At 40.9% G+C, this 18,388-nt stretch overlaps 2 protein-coding genes across 3 annotated transcripts in view; one reads left to right on the top strand and one right to left on the bottom strand.

The window, feature by feature from the left end:
- The window catches only part of LOC109306702 (protein NPAT), a 38,715-nt gene extending 23,922 nt beyond the window's left edge, over positions 1 to 14,793 (top strand). Inside the window, exons 9-18 of the mRNA XM_019530236.1 lie at positions 1,012 to 1,103; positions 1,199 to 1,286; positions 2,001 to 2,097; positions 2,460 to 2,585; positions 4,436 to 6,127; positions 8,411 to 8,526; positions 8,627 to 8,735; positions 9,390 to 9,447; positions 9,931 to 11,092; positions 12,685 to 14,793. Coding sequence (XP_019385781.1) covers positions 1,012 to 1,103; positions 1,199 to 1,286; positions 2,001 to 2,097; positions 2,460 to 2,585; positions 4,436 to 6,127; positions 8,411 to 8,526; positions 8,627 to 8,735; positions 9,390 to 9,447; positions 9,931 to 11,092; positions 12,685 to 12,762 — 3,618 coding nt within the window. The 3' untranslated portion in view covers positions 12,763 to 14,793. The remainder of the gene's footprint in view (positions 1 to 1,011; positions 1,104 to 1,198; positions 1,287 to 2,000; positions 2,098 to 2,459; positions 2,586 to 4,435; positions 6,128 to 8,410; positions 8,527 to 8,626; positions 8,736 to 9,389; positions 9,448 to 9,930; positions 11,093 to 12,684) is intronic.
- ACAT1 (acetyl-CoA acetyltransferase 1) overlaps positions 4,931 to 18,388 on the bottom strand; it is a 27,928-nt gene continuing 14,470 nt past the window's right edge. Inside the window, exons 11-13 of one of the 2 annotated variants that reach the window (XM_019530239.1) lie at positions 18,010 to 18,167; positions 17,172 to 17,325; positions 4,931 to 4,945 (exon numbers count right to left, since the gene is read on the bottom strand). In XM_019530239.1, the coding sequence (XP_019385784.1) occupies positions 17,205 to 17,325; positions 18,010 to 18,167 (279 nt within the window). In that variant the 3' untranslated portion in view covers positions 4,931 to 4,945; positions 17,172 to 17,204. Of the gene's footprint in view, positions 4,946 to 16,965; positions 17,326 to 18,009; positions 18,168 to 18,388 lie in introns of those variants that run through there. The other variant, XM_019530238.1, reaches the window with a different exon arrangement.

Below are 18,388 nucleotides of genomic sequence, written 5' to 3' on the forward strand. Positions count from 1 at the left end.
CCCCCATCTACCACTGCTGCCCTTCTGCCACTTCGTTACCTTCCCCACCCACTGCTGTCGCTTCTCTGGTCTTATCTTGTCCCCCTCACTGCTCCAGCACCACATCACAGCTTGCACGGCTGAGACAGCAGGACACAGCAGGAGTTGACCTGGTTAGCTAGCACTGCATGGAGCCAGCTGAGAATTGCGGGGGCTGGGCCAACTCCTGCTGAGTCCTGTGGTCCAGTAATGCAGCTGGGAACCACGTGGTGCCAGATCAGCTGGTGGGTGGGTGTGTGGGGAGAAGTGGTGGCAGGCAGGAAAGCAGGGGAGTGGCAGTGGCAGTGACAGGAGCGGGGCGGGGGCAGGCATGAACATGGGGCTTGAATTAGAGGCTAAAAATAGGGAAATTTTTTGAGGGTGTGTGCGTCATCTTATCTTTTCCTTTTCCCCCATACTCTGCAGTAGTTTCTAAGTTCTTGGGGCGCAGCTATTGATGGCATTTGTCAATGTTTTTCTGAGAGTAGGTGCTAGCTCAAGAGGAAATATGTCTAGCCATTCATTGTTTAAGAAACTTTATCAACACTGACTCAATCATTAGCCTGCTCTTCCTTTCATGGGCAGGATGAAACAACTAAACAATGTACCAGATTTTCCTGACTTTTGCCAGTTGCTTTTTAGGCCTGAATATGGTGTAGAAAGTGCATTTTAAAGACAGGAATCTAGATTTCTCAGTGGAGGTATTAGGTGCCCAGTTTGAATAGCCAGTGTGCATGTCTACCAGGAAGAGTAACTGGAAGTTATCTACATAGGCAGCTTCCAGTTGTCTCTGTGATCTTGTTATCTCACGGAAAGGGGAGTTGCGGGTAGCAGAGAATTGGCTGCTACAGTTCTTTTCATGGTTACAATGAAGGTAGTTACTATAAAGAGTTTAATTTATTTTATGAAGAGTTTTCTCTGTGCATCACAGTTTTTAGTGTACTGAGCCCATTTTTAATGTAAATTTGGTTACTTTAAAATTTTGTTTTCCAGCAACTGGTTATTGAAAATGCCAGAGAAAAAATCCTGAGCAACAAATCACTTCAAGAGAAGCTTGCAGAAAATATTAACAAATTCTTGGGCAGGTAAAAAAAAAAAAAAAAAAATGTATGCATGGAATCCTGACCTGTGCCCAGTTTATTTCCAAATCCTATATAAACTGTTGTTAATTGTGTTCCAGTGATGGCAGTGTTACTCAGGCTCCCAAACAAACCGACAGTGGCCTTGCAGAACAAGAGTCTGCAATTGATGAAATCCTTGGACTTCAGGTACTCATGCACTTCTTAGGCATGAAAAAAAAATTATATAAGAGCTTTTTTAAGGCCATATTTAGTTGCAAATCTGCAGGTTTTAATAGTTGCACTCACCAATGCAAATACAATTTGCTTTACAAATAACTCAAGTACAGATGGAAAAATTGAGGAAAATTAGGATTTAAACTGCACTTTTCCAAGTAGTAGGAATCCATCCTGCCACTAGATCTAGGGACTGTGTATCTTTTACCTAGTTGGTTTAAATAAGAGTTGTCATTCTGAAATGTACGCATGAAAAAGTTCTAACAGTGCATTTCACTGTTTAGAATCTGAATTGTACTTGAAAGCAAAATATTGGGAGTATAATTGATATTTCCTTAGCTTTTGGCTAGGGAGGTCATGAAAAAAAGCATGATTTGTGCCAGTATAAATGCATGGCTTATTATTAATTTAAATCTGTTTTTCTTAACTTTTATATAAGAATATTTTCATAGTTAGACTTATAATTATACTTGGTGTCTAATATCTTCTATGAATGCTTTCCCAAATTCTCATCACTTTTTTAATGCATTAAATTTGTAATGAAGAATACTTCCTGTTTCAGTTAATTCAGATTGTACTACTAAGTAAAATGTTACTGATAAGAATAGTTCGTTTCATATTGTAGGAGGGTTGTTTTTTTTTAGCAGATCAATTTGTAAATCAGTTCTGTGATTTATTGCATCTCAGGGTGAAATCCATATGTCAGAAGAAGCAATACAGGATATCTTGGAACAGACGGAATCAGATCCAGCATTTCAAGCTCTCTTTGACTTATTTGATTATGGTAGGTTATGCTTTCCCTGTTTGAGCACTGTTGCAAAGCATGGACTTTCAAAGTGTTGCTTGAAAAAGCAAAACCTAACCAAGGAGGTAGATTGCATTTGCCTTGCTGTTCAGTGTTTTATTCAAATATATCTTTTACCTTTCTAGCCTGGCTGGGGATAATCCTAGTAAAATATTACTGCAGAAATGAAGATATTTTTAAGTTATCAGTGGATTTCTAGTGAGAATCTGAATTTTGTGTGTTGTCATAATTTGGACTTTTAAATGCAAGCTTTTTATGTAAATTATGTTAGTTGAAAATTGCATGCGTTTAAGCTGAAACTGTTAATTCTGTGTTCACATTGTTGTTTTATTTTGAAATAGGTAAGAACAAAACTAATAAGAATTTACCTCATGGTGTTTCCAGTCAGAGTGGAGTTGAAAGTACAGTTGTGGGGGAAGAAAATAATCTGAATACCCTTGAAAGTTCTTTAGAAACTGAAGAAGTTAGTAAGTGGTGTTTATTATCTTCCTGTATCCATTTTGGCCTTAACAAAAATACCTGCAGATAGTTGATTCATTCTCAAATTCAGGGCTTAATATTGCCACAAACCTGCAACTTACAAGGCATGGGAAACTACTGATCCTCATGTACAGTGGTATAAAAGCTAGGGACTCAGGCAGCAGAATAGTCCCCCAAAACATTGTAAATTTTGCTTGACGATGTCATAAATTAATCAGATGAATGTTGTAGACTTCAAATTTGTATTTCCATTCTGAATGAGGAGATAGCCCTCCCAAATATACAGTTGGTCTAATAATAATTGTAACAAAAAATCTAGGTCCATTGTTCTGTGTTGGGTCCTGTGAAGTATGCAAGATAAAATGTGCTAACACTTTTCCCAGGGCATAGCTCTATGTGTCTAAGTTAACTGTGAGTTATAGTCCAAGGAAAAGCCTGTCAGCTGTGCATTCTCACTGTTGTGTTGCTCGTGTTTTTTGACTCAGGTCAAAGCCTGGAACAATCAGGCCTGCCTGTTTTACAGCTTCGTTGTCCTCTGGTTGTTTAGAGGACCTCTGGTTCTTCGTTGTCATCGGGTTTGACCCAGATCAAAGTAGGAATGGCACAGCCATTTATAGTCACACTTCCAAGCTGCAATCCTGCTCCTTTGCCAGTAGGTGGTAAGTGAAAGCACACAGCCCGATAGGCTTGTCCCTGAAATGAACTGTAATAACCATATAGACATGAGAGAAGATGTCATGTGAAAAAGAGTTAGTGCATTTTATCTGGTATACTTCAAAGGGTCTTGAAGTGGGACAGTGGTTATGTACATCTATAAAATTTTGGGACAGAAGGCTTTCTCCCAGGGCAGATGGGACGTTTGTTTATAGTTATGAATAGACGTTCCTTTGTTCCAGGAAAAACCCTCTTCCTGCAGTTATCAACCATTTTAGGCTCAAGTGCCCCCTAAGAAAATGCCAGCTCTTAGTCAAAAAAAAAAACCCAAGTGAAAACTATGGAAAAATAATACAGCAGTTTTTCTGTTGCAGAGGGGTCAGAGAGACTGCAGCAGGTCAGAATGTTTTTAACCCTATGGATTCTTACTTGAAATCTCTGGGTTTATCTTGTGAATCATGATTGCACAACTAACATTGTTATCATTGTGTAGCACCCTTGAAAGGATCTCTAGGCATTTCAGGGTGCTGTGCCATACTGGATGAGAATTACTGCTTTAGTCCCAGGGTTGTAAAGGTGTACAAGTCCATCATCCTACTTTAGTCCTTCTGAAATATGAGAGAGAAAATATGCTACTATTTTTTCCCCCAGGCATGGCTGTGTGCATCTCTAAGGTTATTGTGCTTTTTCCCAGGATAAGCTGGCCAGGTTCTGTGCTCCTCTCTAGTGCAGGAAGAATAATGCAGTTTGGAAGTGTTACATGTCTAAATGATTGTGCTGTGCCTGTTTTGATCTGGGTCAAACCCTGGGACAATCAGGCTTGCGTCAAATAACATGTCTATTTACATTCCAGCTTTAGGTGCTGTACTCTGCCCTATCCTCTGTGGGTAGCTTCTAATTGATTTAAAAGGGGGGTCAGGTGGAGAATACATTACAAAGGAGCTGAATAAAAGTAGAAAAAGTGCCCAGAAAACTTGAGTCATTTAAAAAAAAAATTGGTTCAGTTCAACCATTTGTTGACTGGGAGGTAAAATCTTTTTCTTGTTCAAGGATTACAGTGGAAACATTACTTTCAGTGAATCACTTATGAAACAGTTTGCCACTATAGTGATTTGTGGTTAGTTTAAACCTATGGAATCTGATTTATAGAAATAGTGAAACAATTCAACTTGTTGTTTTTCAGGGGATAATTCCACTGGGGCTCTGTCCTGTAAAGATTATCATCCAGAAGAAGCAGTGCACACTCTGAAGAACAGCAGCGGTGATTCTGGTGATACTGGACAGAAAAGTGTAACCAGTGAACAATCGCCCAGAAGTAGCAAACCAAAAAACCAGACTGAAACACTTAAAGCAGTAACTGATGAACAAATTGGCGAGCTTGAGATTGCTTTTGAATCTGTGCCTGATTTGACTGAATTGAACAAAAAACAGAATTCTCGTACCAGCTGTAATGAACACTGTGTGGACTCTTATAGTAATAAAGAGGCAGCTGAATTGGTATCAGAAAGTGAAACAGCTGTGGAAACTGAAAAAGACCCACAGTATCATAATGCTCAAAATAGACCTGGTTTGGAGTATGATCATTCTGAAATTCCGCAGAGTTCTTTGCCTTCACTTGATGAAGACACAGTTAGCAGTGAAAATAGAATGTACTCTGTACGTGACTGTCATTTATCACCAGATACTTCATTATCTGAAAAACTTAATAGCAAAAGATCTCATAGGAGCCCTGGTCACAGTGTGATGCTGAAAAAAATTAATGCATCAATATCTAATCAGTCAGCAGATTCAGGTAAAAATGAACAGGATGTTTCAAAAGATATACCTATGTTGCCTGTAGTTTTACAACAGAATTCTAGTCACCAATCTAGCTGTCAAGAACAGGATAAAAGGTCAGACTGTGGGGAGAGCTCTATGGTGAATTTACTGGATCCAAAGAAAACAGAGTTGCAGCTTGAAGTTGTAGATACGTCTAACAAACCTTATTCAGATGATCAGCATACACTTAAGTCTTGCACAAAGGATTTAAATCTCCATTCAGAATCATCAAACTCTGAGAAAACACAAGTGGAAATGCAAGAGCCTTCATCTTCTACAAAAGCAGATGCTGATACTGTAACTTTTTCCTCAGGTGATGACGGTTGTGCAGAAATTTCCATAATATCCACTGAAAGTAATCCTGCCATAGTTGAGACATGCCGTTCTCCTCCAGGAACTGCATCTTCTACAGATGAGCCTAGCACTGAGCTCAAAAGGATTGGCGGTGTGTCTTCTAGCAGTCAGCCTATGGATGTAGATCCTGCTAATATAATGTCCTTGAAAATTATCATTAGCGATGACCCATTTATTTCATCAGACAGTGAGCTGAACAATGCAGTTAATAGCATCACTGGAGAAAATTTGCCAACAATAGTGTTATCTTCTCCAACCAAATCTCCAGCCAAAACTACAGGACAATCCAAGTGTCTGACTTCAGAAGAGATTGAACGTTCTGGAGATTCTGCTTTGGTAGAGCAGAATCTTCTTGTGCTTAGACCTAAAGATCCTGTTATCAGCACTGTGGGCACAAAGAATGAAGACTGTACTGTTCTTACAGTTGCTGGTACAACTAATATTGCCAAGGATGGAGGATTTATACAGTTACTGCCTACAACAAGCACTGCTTTTGGCAATTCAAACAACCTTTATATAGCCACGTGTGTGACTGATCCAACAGTCTTGGGCACTACAGTAACTCCATCGAATGTAGTTGTATTTCCTGGCAATTCGATGCCCCTTGCTGCTCAAGCTCCAGCAGCACAACAGTTACGGACGCCTCCAAGGTCAAGCAGCACGTTTGCAACAAGCCAAACAATGTCTCCCAACTTTTCACAAGGTAATTTGTCTAGAACTATTCTTGAAATGTTTCTGAGGAGTACTTACTACTTTCACGTATTCTTGGTGTCTTAGTAAAAAGCAAATTCATTTTAGATACCATTTTATCTAGCACTTGACACAAACTAGGAATTTAACTTATAAAATGTTTGTTGTTCTTTTCTTTTGCCTCTGGCAGATTATATGATACTGAAGAGTTAAGGACTCGTCTTTCAGGGGCAAAACATCGCAGTTATTAAAGTTGTAAGGTTAGGAAGGGACCTACTGTTTTTAAAAATATTCCCAACTAAAGCACATTTCAGAATCTGATTATCTGCTCTTAGAAACACTTTTTCTAGTGCCTAAAACAACTGGTTCTGTTCCTTCTCCAAAAGAAAGAAACGTAGAAGAGAACTAGTCACACTGAATGTCAAGTATGAAACAAGTAACAGACTAAAAGGGAAATAATGTATTCAAATAGAAAAATTGGTGTTATACTCTTCTGTTTATTTTATAAAAACATCTTCATTTTGGTCTAATACTATGTATGCCAGGGCTTTTATTGGTATAATTATTTCAGTAAAGGCAGTTATACCAGTAAGCTTTTAAAGTAGACCAAGTATTAGAAGGAGAGGGTTATTGAAACAGGGAATATATCAGAAGGGAAGGATAGTTTGTTCAATATACCTAGCAAGTTGCCCAAACGAAGACAAGGGTCAACAACATGGAGGAAAGTACTTATTATGCAACTTTAACTTTAGCTATTATTTTTGTAAAGTGACAGTAATTTATTAAAAGATGTATAACTTAAAGCGTCACGAAATAAAAGGAAGTTATTCTCTGCAATGTTGAGCTAAACTATAAAAGACAACAAAAAGTTCAGTTGAGAAAATACGATCTAGATACAAAGTAGATGCTATCATATAAATATACTTTTATTCCAAAAAATATAAATCAAACTGTGATCAAAAGTCAGTCTAACAATATGTTCAGTTTGCAAAATGCCAGTGTAGCTGTATAACATGCTGCTTTGTGTCAGGCAGTCAGAAGATTTCTAGCCTTGTAACAGGGAACATTAATTTAAATTACCAATTTGAATCGTGATTTAAATAAACCATTCTAATGTTTTGACATTTTACTTTTTTTCTGACATTATTATTAGTTGACAATAATTAAAGCTTGCTGTATTTAATTAAAAAAAAAAACTTCTCCAATTTGCTGGATACAGAAGAAATTAATTTATACACATGCTGCATGTTTAAAGGAAGTTATAATTTGTAATAAGAGAATTGAATGGACCATATAGTCACTTTGCTCTTCAAGAATTTAGAACTGGTAGATTTCATTCACTCCCATTTTTAGATGGGAAGAGAAAAGTGGGCTTTTCTGCTTTTTCAACTCCTAGTTTCACAACCTTGAATAAGTTTCCCATTGAAGTTCAGTAGTTCTGTGCTGCTTAATCTTTTTAAGGTTGCTTAACCTTTTTCTTAGTCCTTGCTGTGTTCACCTATGATTCTGTTATGGATAGTAAAATAAAATAAAATAAAAGTAACCCTTTTTATCACTAGAACCACACTGTACCTCTCCAGCAACCTAACAGTTGTCCCATTTCTAATCCCTTAGGCTATACCATGTGTGCCCCGCAGATATGCCCCTTCCCCTTTCATCTCCCTCCCCTCCTTAGCCCCCTCCACATCCAGGTGCAGCCTAGGACTTATCCTCAACTCCCTGTACTGCTCCAACCCCTGCTCTAGAGCTAATCTGAATGTTTTTTCTTCCCCTTTCCCTTCTGCTTTCACATTTCTTTTTCTTATATTCTTCTAGAGGTTTGCTACATATTCCTATAGATACAGTTCAGTAAACAGCAATGAAGGAAATATTCTCTAAACTAACAGAAGAGGCTCCTGCTCTCAAAATTTGCTTTACTGCTTCAGTAAACTCCCATTTTAGCTGCCTAGCTAATAAGTTGTACAAATTCAGCAGCTAGTTTCGTTAAAACTTTGGCAACATACATGTACTGCGTACTCTCATTTTTTTTAAGAATAGATTATAAATCTTTTGACTTAACAGTGATTTAAATTTTAAACACATTTTCTTATCATTTAAATTTTATACATTTTCTTTTAAAATTAACAGTCCATTTTTATCAGCCCATGGCTGTAATCAAATCCTAAAGCCAGGGTTTTTTGTAAGTAAGCTGTTTTTTTTATATGTTTTGTGTAGAGGCAGCAAGTTTTAGAACCTTTTTCTCTCCTTTAAAAAAATATTTTTTTATTCTACATAAATATATTTACTTAACTTGTAGGGTCTGCGATCATCATTGCATCTCCAGTACAGCCTGTTCTGCAAGGAATGGTAGGGATGATTCCTATATCAGTAGTAGGACAAAATGGAAATACTTTCTCAGCACCTTCCCACCAGGTAAAATGCTCTGAAATATCTGCATCTTTTTGCAGTCAAACAAGGGGGAGGGAAGCAGCTTTCATGCCAACCATAATGTGACACATGATCTTTTTTCAAGGTTCTGCATGTGCCTATCTCAAACCCTGTGTGCAACAGAAGTGTTCCTAAACTACCCATCCCTCCCAAAGCTCAGAAGAGTACAGGAGCAAGGAGCAAGTCTAACATAGGTACAGTGTTTTGTGTCTTTGGGACATGAGCTCAACACCAAGGGAGTTAAGTTGATTCTGATTATGTGGAGATTTTAAAGTAATGGCTTTAGGGCCTGGGCAGCCTGTGTGTGTGTCACATGGCAGATTGGGGAGGAGACAGGTCCACAATGGAATACGGCAAACAGCAGAGCAGAGCAGGGGATGGGAGTGATGCTAGGGGTGGGTGCAGGGCTAATTTGTGACACACCTGCCAAAAAGGTTGGCCTCCACTGGCTTAGACCTACCCTGTAAAATTTTACCAGTGCTCTCAAGCCCCTTGCATATACATTCCATCTTTCTCTTTGCACGTGACCAAGGAACTACCCATTTCCCTGGCAGTTTTAAACAAGGCTGGATTTATTTGATTCGTTCCACTTACCCATTCTTTGCATTTATAAATCAAAGTTCGCTCTACTTGTTTCAACATGACGTAGTTTCATTGAAGTGGCACGTGTGCCACTTTTTTGTAAGTATTAGAACTGTAAAAGGTATTGTGAAGTGGCTACTATATTGATGAATTGTTCTGCCACCTGAACTGGCTCTTTTAAGAAATGGGATGTTTCTTTCTTGGACCCATTCTGAGGTGGTTTACTTTAAATGTGAACAGTAATAACTGAGAGCTTCACTCTTCAGGAAAGCCAGCGAGCAGTACAGCAGAACCTCTGAGCCATCCAAGTTCTCGAATACAAAGGTTAGTATAACCACTTGCCTTGCCATGTGCCAACTAGTGATTTCCTATTAGAACATGGTGGGGAGAACTGCCTCATTAACAGCAGTGAATTAACTCTCCAGGGGTCTTTTCCTTCTTTTTGGTTTCTAGCAGGTCTTGAAGGGTTTTTCTTTGAATTGGAGCTTTTGCACATGCACGCAGCGGGGCATGCCCGTAGGAGTGGCAGTGCTAGGCTAGAGTTCTCTGCTTGTTTTATGCTATTGAGCATTGCCTGGCTTACGTGCACCTAGCTGACGTAGCTCTGCCAACAGAACTTTGTAGCGTAGAGGGCTTTGTGCCCTCACCTGAATGAACTGAATCCACGTTGGTTTCATTTTGTGGTTAGAGCAAATATATAAGCTATACTTACAAAATAGAGAAATAGGTTTAAAAGAACTAACAGTTCCTCAAAATTAACTTTGCACAATAGTAATCATGTTCTGTTCCTGATTATTTTCATTTTAGGACTGGTAATTCAGATAGAAATGTCAGTGCAGACCAGGGAAGGAAACTTGAGGAGACTTCTCTTACAGCAGTGGGAGAGACCACAAATTCAAATTCCAAGCAGAATGAAAGCCACCGGAGAGTACTTTGCTTTGACAGCGCTTTGCCAGCTCCAGGAGGAAATGCCCAGGTTCCAGCTATGAGTTCATTGCAAAAGGAAAAGAGTGAGAACAGTTTGTTTGCTGTAGATTCTCCTAGTGCTACATCTGCATCTCTTAAAATACAGCCTAGCAAAAGAGAGAAGGAGAAAACATTGCCTAGAATTTTATGTAAGCCTGAAATCGGTAGCAATAGAGGTGCAGTTGTGAAAGAAGCACAGCCTGAGAGGAAGTCTTTGGCCTCGGGAGTTGGGTTAGAGTCATTCCACAAGACAACGGCAAACAAAGAGAATGAATTAAGGAGAGACACTGATGATAAACAGAACAATCAGGAAGCTGCAAAACTGTCCAATGGCCAACAGAACACTGGCCTTCGGAATGAGAAAACAGCTGCCTCAGTACAAGATGTGAACAAAAAAACAGGCACACTGTCTAATGGCAGTAGCAAAAGTTCAGGAACTGTTTCCCTGTCTTCAAAGGAGCCAAAGCAGGACCAAGCTAAATCTTCCAGCCAAGGCCTTTGCCTGGCAAGCCCATTAACAAAGCAAGCTGTGGAAATGTTACATGACATTCAGTGGAATAGCCCCGCTAGCAAAGCGGTTGAAAACGGGGATTTACCAGTACCCCGTACACCATCAGGAGTTGGGGATAGGCATACAGATGATACCACAGACAGCATAAGGACACCAACATGTAGACGTTACAATGAAGATAGCACAACTCCTAGAATAATGGTTCCTCCAGCTACTCCAGACTTGCCAGCCTGCAGCCCAACTAGTGAAACAGGTAGTGAAAATAGTGTCAGTATGGCTGCCCATACGTTGATGATTCTGTCACGGGCTGCTATTGCAAGGACTAGTACTACAACTCCTCTAAAGGACAATACCCAGCAATTCAGGTCTTTAAGAAGCACAGGAAAGAAAAGGAAGCTGGAGGACCTGAATGAGGGGGAGAGACTTTCTCGTTCTGCCAGCAGAAAAGATCTCCAGAGCTCTACAACGCCAATGAAAAAGAAGAAGATAAAGGCAAGTACAGATACTTACTTTTTTATCTGAGTATTGTCAGTATTTTCCAGTCCAGTATAGATCTAGGATTGGTTGGCTGAGAGCTACAAGCCCAAAACTCAAACATCCCTTAATGCAAATTTCTTAGTACCAGTGACATCCTTTTGAACCCATCTGCTTCTCATCATGACTAATTCTTAAGAGTCAGGTGCTGTCCTCACCTGTGCAGGAGCACTCACCCTTCACTTTACTGGAGCCTGTGGTGTTGCAAGGTCACATTAGTCTCTTAAGCTAGGAACAAACGTTGCACATAAACTGGTTTAAATGATCAGAAACTAGTTTAAAGCTGGAACAACAGATACTCAGTGCATGTAAACCAATTCAAAAATGGCTGAAACCGGTTTGAGATGAACCTGATTGAATGTAGTATCAGATTTAACTGATTTGGGTCAAACCAGCTTATGCAGTGTTAGTCCCAGACTCCTTGCTGGCTTAAGATGAACCAGACTCCCACGGCATCCTGACATGCTCTCTGGGCTGGGCGGGGCACTTTGCTCCACAGCAGGGCTGGCCCCTCCCCTCTGCTCCCCGGCTGCAGCTCTGGCAGAGACTGGGCTGCTTCGCTCCTACCCCCCCACTCCCCTCTGCCTTGCTGAGGTGTTTATGTATTAGCTAGCAGACCACATGCTGGCTACTGTCCATGCTGAATCAACAGGTAATATCTGTGATGAACATGGAGTTCGGGGTGAACACTGTTACCAGTTCTCTGCTGGGGTAATCAGAGCATCTGTGGAGCCTGGCCACATCCCCCTCAGCTTGGTGCTGTGGAAAGGGAAGGAAGGGCTCCTCAAGCACCCCTCTGGTTTCTAGCCTGAGTCACTGCAGGCATGTGCCTGCATGTCTGTGATGCCTGTGCAGTTACAAATCAGTTCAATTTAGCAGCCAGGTTAGACTAACCTGCAGAGATTGAATCAATTCAGGCTCAGGCTTTGTGAATGTCTGTCCCTAGCCTTAGAAACTTACTCATTGCAAAAAAATGAACCATTTGCATTTTAAACCAGCACTGGGCAGGCCTGGGGTTCAGCCTTTTCCTGTGTCCACAGGGCACTACACCTAAAATCTCATATAATTTGAAATGTTACCTTGGATGTTAGATACAGTGGTGAATTGCAAAGACGTTTACTTGAGATTAAAAAGTAGCCTATAGATATAAAGCACATCTGGTTTTTGTAATTTGCAATATTAAGCCATATAACACGTTTTACCCAGAGGTGGCCCATTGTGATGAGCATAATCCATGTGTTATGAATGTAGGAACTTAGATCATACTAACAAAGGGATGTCTCTGAAAGCAATGAAGCAGTACATCTATTCCGGTCTCCTAGTTCTTGAATTATGCTGCATGTCTGCTACTGGGAACATACAATGAAAATACTTCCATACAGTAATTCAGTGCAAGCATGGCTTGTTTTCTGAATAAGCTTCATGTCTATTTCCGTGGTAATGCAGATGGGAAACCATAAAGCAGTATCCATGATGTTTGCGAGCCTCTTCTTCTCCTTCATACTCTTTGGCTTCAGTTTTAATGTGAGCCATTTTTTTCCTCCTGACAGAAAAAGAAGCTTCCAAATTCTTTTCCAGCTGGAATGGATGTGGACAAGTTCTTGTTATCTCTGCATTATGATGAATAAAGCTGAACTGTGACTGTATAAAACTGGGTGCTGCCATGCAAAGGTTTTGTGTGGGAAGAGAAACAAATTCTAAATGGTGAGCTGCACTTTCAGTGCACTGAAGTTTCACTTTATAGCAAAATCATGCTGTTTCTGAAACAGATTGCTAATTTGTAAATAGAAGTGTGCTGGTATTATTTTTGAGAAAGCACTTGCAGAAGCATAGAGCCATTGAATTTTAAGAACTGTACAGGTAAAACTTGTTTGTGAAATGTAAATATTGTATAAATGTACTGTAAAAAGAGTTGTAAACAACCAGATGTTCTTAGTTTCCCAGAACACCAGATGTGGTCTGTTCTACAGAATTCTCTACATACCTGGCTAAACTGCTTAGTTACTTGGTGGTGGGGAGGGATCAGGAATCTGTAGGGTGATGATTCTGGAGCTTACAATTTTTTTAAGACTTGAATTGCTGAATTTAAACAAGACAATTGGGAGGGGAGCCAGGACATTCCAGATCTAGATAATCGCTCACCACTTGGTAAATTTGTATGCCTCTTTGCAGACCCCTCCAAACAATAAGGCTTTTTGAAAACTGCATTGCTGTTTAGAAAGCTATTGCCAGATGAAAAAGAGGCAAAAACAGACACTTTTTTGCAGCTTGTACTATGAGCCATGAAAGTCATCTTGATTTATCTCACAGAAAAATAATATTTCCAAATTTTGAACAGGCAATATAGATTTAGCCACTATCCAAGGTAAAATATTTATTTTCAAATGCAGAACTAACCCCCTAGGATGATTCTTGAGAGTGCAAAAATATTTAAAATAATAATATAGCCAGGCAGAATATAAATACTTTCTAATGGGGAAGTTATTTTTCAACTTATACTTTACATTGCATTCTTCACATATATTTTCAGCCACACATGCAAATACCATAGTATCTGCTTTTGGGGTTTGTTTTTTTTTACATTTAATCAGAATAAATATAGATCCTGCTGTTAAACTACTCTTGGGTTACTTACCGTATGGAGTAGTCTGGGTTGGGCACTCGGAGGTGGGGGAGATCCTCCATTCATTGATCCTGAACTTTGGCACCAGTTGGTGTGAATGCAGTTTAACAAACTAAGTCTTATGATCCCTGCTCTGATGGTGTACACCAGGGATGCTCAACTGCCAGCTTGTGGGCCAGATATGGCCTGCAGAGCCAAGTGATCCAGCCCACAGGAATCCCTGTGGCTCAGGAAACTTAGGTGGCTGGGGGAGTACTGGTACCTCCATGCAGCTGGATCCAGCCCCATGGGCCAGTGCTGCATTGGCAGGATCAGCTGGGCCCACCCCCACTCATCTGGATCAGGCTGGGCTGCTCCTTATCTCCTCCTCCCTACCCGCCCTTCTGCACCCAGATTGAGGCTAGGCTGGGCCACTCCACTCCGAGCCACCCTCTTCCCCCTACCTCCCTCCTTCATCCCATGATCAGAGCAGGTGGCTTTCCTCCTCTCTACCCCCACCTGCAAGTTTGAATTGGGGCTGGATTGTTTTCTGCCCCCTCCCTTCCCTCCTCTGCCCTTGTTTGAGGCCAGGGTACTTCCCCCCACTTCCAGATCAGGGCCTGGCAACTCCTGGCCCCACTAGGCAGCTCACCCTAGTGGCCAGATCAGATCCCTGCCACACTGGCCCTAGGTGCCAAATCAAGCTTACCAGCTGGGTCCAACCCACAGACAGACCTGGTCCCTCTGCCCATCTAGCCCAAGGGGCAAAAAAGTTGGGCACAGCGTTGGGCATTGTAGACCCCAATAGTTCTGCTTTTCTTCACAGGCACTGGGGCATGTTTTTTCATCTGTTCTCACACTGTTGAAGTCTTAAACAATGTATTAGTTGGCTTTTTCTTGTTGCAAGAGATCTGTACAGGGACAGGGCAATGTTTCAAATAGCATACAAGGATTCCTAAGGAACAAAATATTATGCAGTAGCTGTTTATATTAAACCCATTCAATAAATTAATACTGCATAGCATTTAAGGCTTGAATAAATATTGTTTAAATCCAATTTTGTGTATCAAATGTAGTGTTTTGTAGAGGGCTGCTCTACTCATTTTACCCAGTTCCTGTAGAAATGCATTTATCAGAAACATGTTGTATGAATGGTGTGAAACATGAATGTTGAGGTCTGTTTTTAATAACCATCACTGACTATTAGAGCATGAAATGTAAGTGGCATGGCTGATGTTTTAATGTGCAGTCTTTTTTTGGAAAACACTATTTCTTCCATACTCACAGACACCTTTCTATTACTGATTAACACCCTCTCCTCCTTCCTTATGTTGCACAAAACCTCTGTGGTCTTTTTTCCTGGAAAATATAGTAGATAATGCTGGGTTGGAGAAACAGAGACAAGCTTATGATTAAGTTAAGGAAAAATCTCTACCATTATGCCCATTTTTCCCCTGCTTCATGTTCAAGTCTTGAACCAGTTTAATAAACCAGGTCATCCCTGCTTGATAGTGTAGACCAGGGATGCTCAACTCCTGGCTCAAGCTCTAATAATTAAGCTTGTAAGCAACATTGTTTTAAGATTGGTGTACAGGGTTTTTCAGAAATATGCTATAAAAACTTTGAGTAGGTAACAGCTGTCCATGTTTTAAGCTAAAAAAATAACATTTGTAGCTACTTGTGAAGCTAGTTTAAGCTACCGTTATCTACCACAGCCTCTGCCTGTGTATTCTGGTTTTGTTATTATGGGTAATAGCTATTTTTAGGGGGGAAAATGCAAGTTAATTTTTTTTCATTTGCTTTCATTCCTTTGGGAGGAACAGAAATAAGCCCCCCTACAGCGTACTGTGAAGGTCAGAATTCAAAGTGGCTTTACAGGAAGTGGTAGACATCAGGAATTAAGTGTTGCTGTATAATCGTCTGAGTGCGATGCAGCTGGCCATGAGCACCACTAGTTCCCTAAAAAGTTCCTAGGTAAATTGACCAGATCTCAGAAGGAAAGGATCATTTATCCCAGGAGTGTCAAAGATGTGGACTGGATCTGGCCCTTGGTGATACCTGTGGAGCCCAGGCTAGTCTGCACATCACATGGAGCCTGAGTGTGATACCTCTGCTCTCCCCTGGTAACTGTCTGCACAGTTTGTTTTTCAGTAAGCTGAAAAATTACCACACAGATTGGGTACTTCAGCAACAGGTTTTCTTAAAGGGCTACATCTTCTAGAAGTCCAAGGCCTTAAAAACTTGTGTAATATGCATACAGACCTCATCACCTCATGTGTCTTGCACCTAATGCTTCTATTGATACATACCAAAATTGCATTCACCTTTTCTGAAGCTGTGTCACACTACACACTCATATGGAGTCTGGCTTATCAGGACTCCCATGTCCTTTTTCACAGTGTTGCCATCCAGCTAGGTGTCCCCCATTTTGTATTTGGGTTTTTTATTATGCCTCCCCAGGTGTAGCACCTCACATTTCTCCATATTGAACTTCATTCTGTTAGCTCTAGCCCAACTTCCAATCTGTCAAGATCCTTCTGAATTGCATCCACATCTTCCAGTGTGTTCTCAGTCCTTCCTAGGTTTGTTTTGTCTGCTCAAGAAGCTTTCCATGCTGGGATCAAAATTGTTAATAAACTTGGTGAAGAGCAGCAGGCCCCTTGAAAATTTAAACTGGATGCTAAGGCCTGTTTCATTAGTATGAATAGTATAAATATATGTGCTTTTAGCAATTCTTTCTTTTAAAAAAATCTTTGAGTTTGCAGCACAGTGGAGTGGGACACTTAATGATGTCTTGCCACCCGAATCAGGCTGCACAGATTTAGTGGTTCTCCTGCCTATACAGCAGTGATTCAGATTCTAGCTGGCGCACAGTTCAGTTCTGGCTGACAAACTTGTCTTCCCCCTGATGTTGGTTACTATTAATAACAATGAGGTAACCAATGCTAAACAAGCACTGCAGAAATTCTCAATGAGAGCTGATATTCCAGCTACTTCCTAGAGAAATGTATACAGCTGGGGCCAAGATAGACTCCCATGCTGTTTGAAAATAATTCTTCTGCAATACTAAAACATTTAGAAAGTAACCACCATGATTTTCATGAAAAAGCTTCAAGCAGCTTTTACTGACTTCAAAATTAAACTGTGTTAAAGAGGTGCAAGTAACTTGATACCAGCAATATATAACCAAGGAAAATGATCAGTAAATCACGTGCATGGAAGTCCTGAATCAGAGTAAGGATACAACCTTTATTGGCTTGTGACCGTTTTTAATTTTTTTCCATAATTAGACACATTTTCATTCAGATTGAAGTAATAAAAAACAGATGTCAATATTTCTGACTTGCTTTGAAGAAATACTTAAGCTGCAGCTACCATAGTTTTATGTAGTCTGCAAATTCTTAAATAAAATGTAACAGCCACCATTTAAGATACTTAAGTTTAAGGCTTAACATTTCAGACAGCCATCTACAGCTTTTGGATCAGTATAGCAGAAGCTCCACCTCCTCCATTACAAATGCCTGCAAGACCATGCTGTCCTTGCTTCAGTGCATGGACCATGTGCGCCACAATTCTTGCGCCAGACATTCTAGAATAGAAGAAAACACTGTTTAGCTTGGAGGAAGTCAGGATTCTGGGAGCTGCTCAGTGACAGGAACAGAGCAGTGCTAGTGCAGCACTGCACCCTTGTGTTAAGCTAGAGCTATCAAGCAAGGCCCACAGGTCTTGGACTGACCTTGCATGCAGTAGACTAGATGCAGTGCTGCAGATGCTGCTCATGGTACATGGGGTTGGTCTGGGGCATGAGCTGTACATAACACCTGTGCCAGACCAGTCCTGTACACTGGGTCTAGGGCTGGTCTAGATCAGGCTATGCCAGAGTCAGCATGCAAGGCTGTCTGGAGGCCCCCTGTGCTGCAAACAGCACCCTCAACAGAGACCACCCCATGAACTATATGCTGGCCCCATTGCAACTTGTGCTACCTGCAGTGCATGGACTGGACTTGGCACCTATAAAAAAGCACTGGCAATAGCAGGAGGGACTGATACGAGGTACACAGTGCATGCACCACCCCAGGCAGCCCTGTGTGTTGGTCCCAGTGTGCAGACGTGGCTTGGAACCGGATTCTGATCAGCCCTGAGCCAGCACTTGGGACCAGACTGGTGGAGTGCTGCCTGCAGCGCACACACCCCATCTCCACTCCCTGAGCCACAAGTGATGTTTGTGGCCCCTATTTCAGCAGGGCCAGAAACAACACATTGCTTTACATACCCTATTGGATGTCCAAGAGAAACAGCCCCTCCGTGTATGTTCACCTTCTGTGGATTAATACCGAGCATTTTGATATTGGCCAAGACCACGACGCTGAATGCTTCGTTGATTTCCCACATCTCAATGTCTTCCTTTTTCAGACCTGCCTCGCTGAGAACCTAGAAAAAATTCCTGTATATATACCCGCTTTCAACTTTCTTTTGGAAAGTTACCAACCATACTGGTCAAGGTAACTTGGTCTTAGTCAAGGTCTTAGTCAAGGTAATTAATCTTATACCCAAATACAACTATAGATTTCATAGACATTAGGGCTGGAAGGGACCTCGGGAGATCATTGAGTCCAGCCCCCTGCCCAAAGGGCAGGAAGTCAGCCGGGGTC

Source organism: Crocodylus porosus, unplaced genomic scaffold (genome assembly GCF_001723895.1).
Source record: "Crocodylus porosus isolate Cpor-Errol unplaced genomic scaffold, CroPor_comp1, whole genome shotgun sequence".
In the NCBI taxonomy this organism is placed as follows: Eukaryota; Metazoa; Chordata; order Crocodylia; family Crocodylidae; genus Crocodylus; species Crocodylus porosus.